Source organism: Gobius niger (assembly GCF_951799975.1).
Source record: "Gobius niger genome assembly, chromosome: 19".
NCBI classification, from domain to species: domain Eukaryota; kingdom Metazoa; phylum Chordata; class Actinopteri; order Gobiiformes; family Gobiidae; genus Gobius; species Gobius niger.
In genome coordinates this window covers 11093669-11103530 of record NC_136870.1, presented here as the reverse complement: position 1 = coordinate 11103530, position 9862 = coordinate 11093669, and the positions used below count along the sequence as shown (strand labels likewise).

The 9862-nt window shown below is 42.1% G+C and overlaps 2 protein-coding genes across 2 annotated transcripts; one reads left to right on the top strand and one right to left on the bottom strand.

Moving 5' to 3' along the window:
- The first annotated feature begins 17 nt into the window (after window positions 1-17).
- wdr24 (WD repeat domain 24) lies at window positions 18-4362 on the top strand. The gene is made up of 11 exons (XM_079577353.1): window positions 18-90; window positions 401-517; window positions 921-1414; window positions 1491-1668; window positions 1773-2445; window positions 2586-2692; window positions 2775-2890; window positions 2998-3102; window positions 3198-3535; window positions 3621-3805; window positions 3878-4362. Exons 3-11 carry the CDS (start codon window positions 925-927, stop codon window positions 4044-4046), a joined length of 2361 nt encoding a protein of 786 aa, XP_079433479.1. The 5' UTR covers window positions 18-90; window positions 401-517; window positions 921-924; the 3' UTR covers window positions 4047-4362.
- Window positions 4363-5562: 1200 nt separating this feature from the next.
- anks3 (ankyrin repeat and sterile alpha motif domain containing 3) lies at window positions 5563-9515 on the bottom strand. Its single transcript, XM_079576979.1, has 16 exons — window positions 9427-9515; window positions 9008-9190; window positions 8537-8732; window positions 8307-8428; window positions 8155-8236; window positions 7970-8087; window positions 7670-7816; window positions 7475-7597; window positions 7278-7399; window positions 7034-7198; window positions 6841-6965; window positions 6601-6742; window positions 6282-6525; window positions 6150-6188; window positions 5988-6079; window positions 5563-5910 (listed from the first exon to the last, which is right to left on the bottom strand). Exons 2-15 carry the CDS (start codon window positions 9172-9174, stop codon window positions 5997-5999), a joined length of 1875 nt encoding a protein of 624 aa, XP_079433105.1. The 5' UTR covers window positions 9175-9190; window positions 9427-9515; the 3' UTR covers window positions 5563-5910; window positions 5988-5996.
- Between the last annotated feature and the right edge of the window lie 347 nt (window positions 9516-9862).

Sequence of the window (9862 nt, the reverse complement as noted above, 5' to 3'; positions counted from 1 at the left end):
CTCGCGATATTATGGTCACAGAACTTCCGGTGCTGCAAATGATCAACATCAACACTTTTATTTTCAGTCTACGATCAACACTTTCTGAAGGTTTGCTCTGCTTTTCTGTACATTATCTCTGAAATACATTTTGAGTCAGTAGGATCGTTTTTGCTTCATGACTTCACTGTTTTAAATAATAGCTAGCCGTACACACTGTGTGCATTACTATTTACAGACTAGCCTAAGCGTCACGTGTGGAGTTCAGTAGTGCATTCTAGGGGTAGAACTTTGTGCCAAACCAGCTGTGTTGTGTGGAAAACACCAATCTTCACTGTGACATAGTAAACACACAATTAAGCATCGATGGCTGTTTCAGTCTAGATGAAATAGGTTGAGTAAAATCATGTTTTACATACAGGCTATGGAGTCAACCCATGGTGATGACTGTGTCTTGCGCGAAGGCTGACTCTGGTGGCTCCATATGATGAAGTGCAAGCCCTTTTGCAGTCGCTGTGGTCTAGCACTTGTTTAACGGGTCAGTATTGGATGTAATCATAACAATCACTGAGAATGTTTCACCTGAATACTGTATTAGAGGTCATACTGTGTGTCATTAGGTTATCTTTGACTGCCACCCTCTGGTTCATTGTTGTATTGTCAATATTTGTGTGTATGTTCACACACTATGCATACATGACATGTTTGAGTAAACACATACGCCATCCACTGTTTTCCTGCACTCTCATTCACACACCAATAACTCTCCTCCACCAGTGACCTGGAGAGCAGGCGTCTGAAATATTTTGCCGAAGAACACCGTGACAGCACACACAGAACTCAAATCATCAACCTTTAGCCAACAATTCGCCACTGAGCCCTTGTTGTTCATACAGTTGCGTATTCATTGTATAATTATCCTTTTTTGTTTCTTTTTTAAGGAAAATGGAGAAGATGTCACGGGTCACAACGGCCCTCAGCAGCAGTAGCAGCAGTGGCATCAATGGCGTCACTATGTTTTGCCACTTGGATGCACCAGCTAATGCCATCAGTGTGTGCCGTGATGCTACACAGGTGGTTGTTGCAGGTCGCAACATTTTTAAAATCTACAGCCTTGAGGAAGAGCAATTTGTGGAGAAGCTCAATCTCAGAGTTGGGCGAAAACCTTCCTTAAACTTCAGCTGTGCTGATGTCATGTGGCACCAAGTGGAAGAGAATCTTTTAGCAACAGCAGCCACTAATGGGGCAGTGGTCACCTGGAATCTAGGAAAACCATCCCGCAACAAGCAGGACCAGCTATTTACTGAACACAAACGCACCGTAAACAAAGTGTGTTTCCACCCAACTGAGGTGTATATGCTGCTGAGTGGCTCACAGGATGGCTTCATGAAGTGCTTTGATCTGCGCAAGAAGGAATCTGTGAGCACTTTCTCAGGTAAAATATACAGATTTGTAACATAATAGTGTCAAGATTTTGCAGCCGATAGTAACATGTTAAACCTGTGTTTTAGGTCAGTCGGAGAGTGTTAGAGATGTGCAGTTCAGTATGAAGGACTATTTCACATTTGCTGCATCTTTTGAAAATGGTAATGTCCAGCTCTGGGACATCAGGCGACCTGACAGATATGAAAGAATGTTCACGGCCCACACTGGTCCAGTGTTCTGCTGTGACTGGCATCCTGATGACAGGTCAGAAATAACTAGCTTTATAATAAGAAATATACTGCATTGACAGTAGCCAGGATTTGACTAATCCCTGATGTATATTTTTTCTAAATTTGTCATTATTTCAGAGGGTGGCTAGCAACTGGAGGTAGAGACAAGATGGTGAAGGTGTGGGACATGACCACAAACAGAGCCAAAGAGATCTACTGTGTACAAACCATAGCTTCAGTGGCACGAGTTAAGTGGCGCCCTGAAAAGAAGTTCCACTTGGCTACCTGCTCCATGATGGTGGATCACAACATTTATGTGTGGGACATTCGAAGACCATTCATTCCTTTCGCTACCTTTGAAGAGCACAAGGATGTCACCACAGGTATTGTGTGGCGGCATCAACGAGAACCTGATATTCTCCTTTCAGGGTCCAAAGACAGTACACTTTACCAGCACATGTTTAAAGATGCCACTCGTCCTGTGGACAAGGCCAACCCGGAAGGGCTTTGTTTTGGTCTGTTTGGTGACTTGGCTTTTGCAGCCAAGGAAAGTCTGATCAGCAGTGATGCCAGCAGGAAGCCTTACCCTGGAGGTGACCGCTGGAACCCCATCTTTATTTTCAAGAAGCCAGACCTGACAGAACAATTTGCGCATGTGTCCAGTGTGCTTAGTGTATTTGAGACCATTTTGGACAGCAACTGCATGGACTGGTTTGTAAAGACAGCACAACTCTACCACCTCAGTGGAAAACCATTCGCTGAGCTGTGTGATCACAATGCTAAAGTGGCTCAGGAACTCAAAAGGCCTCAGGTCAGTTACTTAATGTACCCTTTATAATGTAATCCTATATAGCTGACACACGGCCTTGTTGGCTGAATGGCTGAATGAACACCAATTACTAACAATCACATTGTGTCTCCATGAAACCTTTTTTCATTACATTTTTAAAGGTTTCTACCACCTGGACAATGTTGCGAATCATGTTCTCAGACCCAGCAACCCCTGGTCCTAATCACCACAACCTCATCAAACTGGGCAGTCTGCCTTTAATGAGCAGGTGAAGCATTTCTTCAGTTTGATTATCTCATACAACAGATTTTGTTCCTCTCAAACACAAATTGTGTGCTGTACAATTTAAGTTTCAGTATGAAAGATCTGGCTGGAGAAAGAGCTCTGGAGCGTAGCAAAGGTGAAAACCGACAGGACAATATCCACCTTGATCCCAGCAATTCCCACATGAGCAATAATAATGAAGGTGAGTGTGTGATGACATTTAGAATAAATAATAAGTATATAAGTATAAGTATATACAGTCTTTTACATATTGTTTTTTAGCAAGTGCCCTTGATTATGTCCCAACAGAGAATGAGGAGACTGAGGGCAGTGAGGGTCAAGCGGAGTATATGTTTGGTGATGCAGAGTTGGATGATGATGACCTCTATTCAATGGAGCATGACAACCAAGCAGGTCACAATAACACTTTGCACGCCGTCACTGATCATTCTTACTTTAGTCTAGTTTTGTATTTTTGTAATACCTACACTATTCTTTAATGACAACAGAGGAGCGAGAGTATACGCTTCCCCCAGAGGGCTTTCAGTTACGGCACGAGATTTTGGACAATCCGTCTGCCCCGGAGCACCTCCAGCAGGACAAGGCGGACTCGCCACACGTCAGCGGCAACGAGGCCGAAGTCACCTGTTTGACACCCATCGAGTCTTTCCCCCTCATCTCCATTTCCCAGCCCTTGTACAGCCCATATTTAAGTGCCAGCTTTTTCAGCCCTATAGTGAGAGAGATGTTGACATTTTACGCTGAGAGGGGTGATGTGCAGATGGCTGTATCAGTGCTCATTGTTTTGGGGGAAAGAATAAGGAAGGAGATTGATGAACTTACGCAGGTGAGTTTTTTGTTTTTGTTAAAGCACTTGGTAAAGTATCTGTGATATTGTATTTTATTGTATTTTTGATGTTTTTTTGTTTCAGGAGCACTGGTATATGTCGTACATAGATCTGCTGCAGCGGTTTGAGTTGTGGAATGTGTCCAATGAGGTCATCAAGTTAAGTACATGCAGCGCCATCACCAGCCTGAACCAGACCTCCACCACACTGCACATCAACTGCAGTAACTGCAAAAGGCCGATGAGCAACAAGGGCTGGATTTGTGACAGGTAAAACATCCTGTTGGACTTGAAGCTCAGACATCTGACATCTGCCTGCTCACGTCCATGATTGTTTTCCAGATGCCACCAGTGTGCCAGTGTGTGTGCGGTTTGCCATCATGTTGTGAAAGGGTTGTTCGTTTGGTGTCAGGGCTGCAGCCATGGCGGACATCTTGAGCACATTATGAACTGGCTTAAGGGCAGTGCCCATTGTCCAGCCGGCTGTGGACATTTGTGTGAGTACACCTGATTAACATGTCGACCACGTATGCCATCTGCCATCAAAGGGAAACCCAGCTGTCCAGATGTAAACATTAAGGGTGAGCATATTGATCATCCACTTGATTTTAAATGCAGCTCTGTTCAGTTTTGCGTCGACAGGAAAAGGAAGAGCCAGAGTCCTCTCCTGGGCCTGTATTTGACTTTAACATAGTTGCACAGAAGTGTCTCCTAAATTATACTTGTACATAATATTTAATATTATTTTGTAGAGGACTGTACTTAATGTTTATATTTGATAAAGTAGTGCATCAAAGCACCACTTTTGTTTTGAATCATTAAAATATTTGTCAGAATAATAAAATGTTTTCTCAAATCCTCTATGAACTCTCTTAACACAAGAATTTAAATGCTCTCGACAGATGTTTTCTAATTGTATTTAATCATGGTAAAATTCAGAATGATATTCCCGAATTACCTTTTTCAAATTCACCTTAAAATGTTGCATATATCTGCATTCACACTAAGCAAGTCCTGGATCCTGTCTCTTATCAGGTCTGTTCAAATATTTTCTCTTTCATTGATGAAGCCTAGTTCAACTTTGGCCTTTTCAAAATAATGATATTTGAACAATTTGACAGACAAAAAGTGCATAATAAAATGTTAGAGGCCTGGACGCTGTAGACTTGAATCCTTTTGTGGCTGTCAAAGTAAACCGAAGCTCAATGGTTGAATGAGTGAGAGTAGTGGAAAAGCCGTGAAGTACTTAAAGAGCATATTTTTAGCAAAGTATTTAGTCCAATTTATTACAATCCATTTCAGCAGCATTAACATGAACTTCAGATCTAAACAAGACAGACATGTAGAAATCCAGAGAAGCCAAAACATTTCAACACCAACATCATACAATTCAACACCTCTTAAAAATTCACATTTAATACTTTGATTGTCTGTAATAAAATTGCGAGGGAATTAGTCTCCGCAGTATAATCCATAACATTTACAAGGTTAGCCGCCAGTATAAATAAAACATTGATCATATACAATGTCCTCAAGGTGGCACATTTCACACTGGCCAACTACAGTATCTAAGCAGCACTTCACAGTATAGAACTTCAAACTGGTGCCTACAAAAGGGGTCTCCAATCAGCAGCTTCTCCACTCTTTTCCATGTAGCCCCTCAAAGGCTTTCAGCATTTCAACAAAAAGCTGATGGATGGCCTTTCCAAAACAACTCATATGTCACATTTATAGATCTTGTCTTGTAGTGCAAGATACTCTGGTAAATGATCTGTGAACATGTTATTTGCCATCTGAGTATCTGAGTTGCCAATCTGCAAAACATAAATGCATGGTAACTTAAAAATGTGCAGAAGCTAAGATTTCAGCACGGAATTCTTCATTTACTTCCACTTTAGCCTTGTTTTGGAAATTACTATTTTTTTTGGTATTGTTTTGACAAATTTTGATTTAAAAAAAATCTTATGATATACTGTAGAAAAACCATTGTGCATTGAAATTGTTTTGTAAAATATCGCAATAATATTACAATATTTAAGACAATTATCAAATAGTGCAGTTTTAATTTCTCATCTCGCGCCGTCCTCCTCACGAGGAAAAACAAAAACCGTTGGAGACCCCTAAACTACAACTATCATCTGTTAGCACAAGCCGTCAGATACCCGCCTGCTTGCTTGTCATCATTCCCCCGGTGCCCTGGAGCAGTCGCTACATCCCAGGCCTTATCCCCCGGGTGTGCCCAGTCCACTTTGGCTGTCCCGGACGAGCCGTTGCCTCCAGAGCTCTGGTCTGGACATTCAGCACACTGACTGTCCGAGAGAGATACTGTTTAGGGTGGTACACTAAGTTCACCCTTCGTCAGATCCAACATGGGACTAAAACAAATAAAATAAATGCAAAATATTCACTGCAAAGGTTTCTACTTGTGGAAAAAAATGGCAGACGTCCTTACCTATAAACGTTAAGGCCTTTCCCAACTGTCTGACACTTTTTCAGGGGCACTCAGTCGCCGTAAGCACTGAAGAACTGTTTGAAGGTTTCCATCTGCAATGATTGAAACACATTGCTTCAGTTGTGACATCAAAACAACTTTTGAAACATTACTGTGATTTACCCAGTTCTTCTTCATATGATTCCAGCTTTTCGAGCAATTCTACGACAGATGCCCCAGAAAGAAAAAAAAAAAATTCTACAACATTCACCACATTATGTTCACATTAATACATATTTTCAAATTCAGTTTTACCTTTTGTCTTGATATCAGCTGTCTCATTGCCATCTGTCGTGAGGCAGGAAAGAAGTTCAGATCGGCAGGCTCTGGTCTTTGCCAGCGTGGCATTCATATCCTGAGTCAGTCTGTGGTTCTCCACCAGCTCAGCGTGGACCCTTCTCCAAGCCATTTTATCCTCCATCAGGCATCCCTCCATCACAGTGCGCAGCTCTTTTTCCTGAGACACTTGACTTTGTAGGCCTTCTACTTCCTCACAACGCTGAAGAAAGCCGGTATTACAAATCACATAAACTACATAAATGTGCTGTAAATTGAAATATAGAGCAGAGTCTACTTTGTGTAACTGAATGGCCATTTCTTGCATCTCTGCCTCCAGCTGGTCAGCATAGGCTTGTTCTAGTGCGTCGCTCGGGGGCCGTGCACTACTATGCCATCTCGCAATAGCTGAGGTCATCTTTCGTTTGGGTCCAAATAATCTGGAATATCAAGATTATCAAGTAACATTTGGAAAAACGTTATATAAGACTAATGCATTATTATCATTATTATTATATAAAACATTTTAAGTTCTTACGTAATTCCAATTTCTTTTAGGTCATTTTCAGTAAGTGTGAGAAATATTCTCAAGTCAATGTCCTGCTCCTCGAGTAAAGGGAGATATTTGGAGAAGCCAATCGACTCCAGAAATTCTGCCAAATCCTGTGCAAATAAAATGTTAAATGTGACACAAACAGAGGGCAGACCATTTAGCCCAAATGCTGCCTTGCCTTGGGCCCAGAATAGGACGCTGCAGGACCAGTCTGAGAGTGAGGCCCACTGTTTACTATGCCACTGCCATGAGCTGAATTATTGCCTCCATGGCGACTCTTGCCTTTAGAGTGATGGCCTTTATTTACTCTGCGAGAGTTGCTCTTTTTGCCCTGGTCAGAGTCCTGAAGGGAAAATAGGACACCATTGGTTGCGGTCAGAAATAACACAAAGGAAAATACAGAACGGGCTGAGTGAGCTCACCTCATTACTTTCCACAGAGCCTTCCCACTGCAGACCCATAACATGAGGGAGGCCTTCACTGCTGCTGCTGCTGGTGCTGTTCCTCATGGTGGGCATGTCATTGTCAAAGAAGGGACTTTCATCTGCAAATGGAATAAGTTGATGCTGGTTCACCTCGACAAACATCACAGCATTTCTTTAATATTTGAAGACTGTACCTCTACTGCTGTTGCTCTGTCCATCCAACTCATTGATAGGGGAAGTCACGTCACGAAAACGAATGCCCTCACTTTGGTCTCTTATGTCATGAAACGCTGTGTTTGGTGGTGCAGCTGGTGTTTCTGCTTTAAAAAACAAAAACAAAACATGGTCAGGACCAAAGCTCAGTTATGAGTCTATGCTTTGGTGCGTACCACACGGCTTATTGGTTCCAACTCTGAACTTGGCAATGGCTTGGGGTCCGTCGTGGATGCTAACACCTTTGCTGCGAGTTCTGCTCAACCTTGGTCTTGGAGGTGCAGCGTCGGACTCTTCAGAAGAACTCACATCCTCAAAGTGTCCTAACAGTTAAGATCAGAATAAAGCACATTGGAAGGATTATTAGATTTAAGCCAAATTGACACATGCACCCTCCTCACACATTTCCAGGAGGATGTCCTGTAGAGGCAGCATGTGTGAATATGGCTTTAGATTTTAGTCACTTTTTGATATACCTGGCTTTATCTTTTGGGAGCGTGACTCAATAAGGCTAACAATCTTAGTGTATCCGTACACCATCGCTAAAACACGGGCAGTTTCTCCTTTTGCATTTTGGTCGTCAACTTTAACTTTCTACAATACAAATGAAATATACAAATTATAAATATAAACAGAATTGATCATGAAGAAATAACCTTACATGATCTAGCAGGTATTGAACGATAATTTCATGTCCAGACGCAGCAGCCTCCATCAAGGGAGAGAACCCAGAAATGGGCTCCCTGAAAAGTGGAAGTGGAAAAGTGAACAGTGCTGTAAAGAGCTGCTATAGGGATGATGGATGACACTTACTTGACATTGGCATCAGCATTGTTGTCTAGCAGGAACTTCACCATCTGTTGATGTCCCGTACTTGTACAGTGAAACAGAGCCGTCCAACCGCGATAGTCCTTCATTTCTAACTCTGCACCATGCTTTAAACGAACATGACCAATAGCAAACAATTAATATGTGCTGTTTGAAATTTAGAGCAATATTGTATTTTTTTTTTGTCTACAAAAGACCGTGGCTGGTCTAAGTACCTGAAGAAGAAAGTATGCAATGCTTTCATTTCCACAGCTTGCTGCTAACATCAAGGGACTGAGTCCTTTAGCTGTTGTAGCGTTCACATTCACTCCTGCCTCCAGTAGCAAATTGGCAATGTTGTCATGGCCAATGTAAGCGGCATACATTAATGGGGTCCACCCTCCAACATTTTTTCTGTCCAGATCCACTTCACTATTAAGAAGAAAACAATAATCAGTCAGATCAGATTTAGTGACTGACACCTCAATAATTATATACAGAATATGGTGTAAACCTTGTGTTATTCATAACAACATTATCGACATGGGGCTAATCTGTTCAAATGAAACGAGATGGAAACTAAATCTTCCAAAAGAAACATTGTAATCTCTCTGACCGGATGTCCTAGATGTGACTGCACGTTGCCATGGCAACCGTGCGCTCTTCTAAACGAAACTTCTCGCTTATATTCTTTGGAAAACACCCACTTTTTGATACACTCTGCAACTATGTCGTACTGTCCAATGGAACAAGCGGTGTGGAGGTCCAGCGGCACATCCAGCTCCTCAGGCCGCACCATGGACTCCCCCAGCCACAGAGAGAGACTGGCCCCCAGCTGCTCCGACTCGCTGGCTTCATCACTGAGCTCTGACATCCTCGCCCTCTTGTGACTGAAGAAAACAGGCACTCACACTTTGTTAACGTTGCTCTTTTACACGATCTCGTAGTTTTATAAACTATATTTGACATGCAATGTTTTGACTTAGCCCCACACTAGCTTAGCTTCATCATCAAACTTTCTCCAAAAGGCTCGACAATTCACCGACACGAGAGTAAATGTTTATGAACCACAGCTACAAACAAATACACCATGATATCTACTTAAAGTTACAGGCTCAACACTTACTCACAGTTCTTTACCGACTTTGTAGCGGTTCAAACTTTTGTGTCACACTAATTTGTGTTCGAGTATCTCTGACCCCGCCTTTTCCTGCTGAGGGCACCCAGACCTCCTCCTCCAGACCCCCTCCAGACCTCTGCCCCAGAAAAAAACAAGTCTTGAGGGGGTTTAAATTAGCTAACCTTCTGTTGTGTATGAGTCAAGATTGGAAATGTACAGTATGTGACGTTACATTTGAAAAAAAGAAAATTATATATATATAAATGAACACATCAGAATACATTTACAAAACAAACCTTTATTTAAGACGGTGAGTGTTAAGCAGCTGACTGATATTAAAGTAACAATGGCAGAGGAAGTCACTGAATTAATATGTTAGTTGTGTCCAAAGTCATTCCTAACTTTCCCAACATATTTGTATCATTCCAGCTCTTCACAGGCA

Excerpts from the sequence above, each read along its gene's own strand:
- wdr24 (XM_079577353.1), top strand. The coding sequence starts at position 925 with ATGGAGAAGATGTCACGGGTCACAACGGCCCTCAGCAGCAGTAGCAGC. Across the intron at positions 1,669-1,772 it reads GACTGGCATCCTGATGACAG|AGGGTGGCTAGCAACTGGAG; the intron begins GTCAGAAATAAC and ends TCATTATTTCAG. Across the intron at positions 3,536-3,620 it reads AGATTGATGAACTTACGCAG|GAGCACTGGTATATGTCGTA; the intron begins GTGAGTTTTTTG and ends TTTTTGTTTCAG.
- anks3 (XM_079576979.1), bottom strand. The coding sequence starts at position 9,174 with ATGTCAGAGCTCAGTGATGAAGCCAGCGAGTCGGAGCAGCTGGGGGCC. Across the intron at positions 8,429-8,536 it reads TTGCATACTTTCTTCTTCAG|CATGGTGCAGAGTTAGAAAT; the intron begins GTACTTAGACCA and ends GTTCGTTTAAAG. Across the intron at positions 8,088-8,154 it reads TTCAATACCTGCTAGATCAT|AAAGTTAAAGTTGACGACCA; the intron begins GTAAGGTTATTT and ends TTTGTATTGTAG.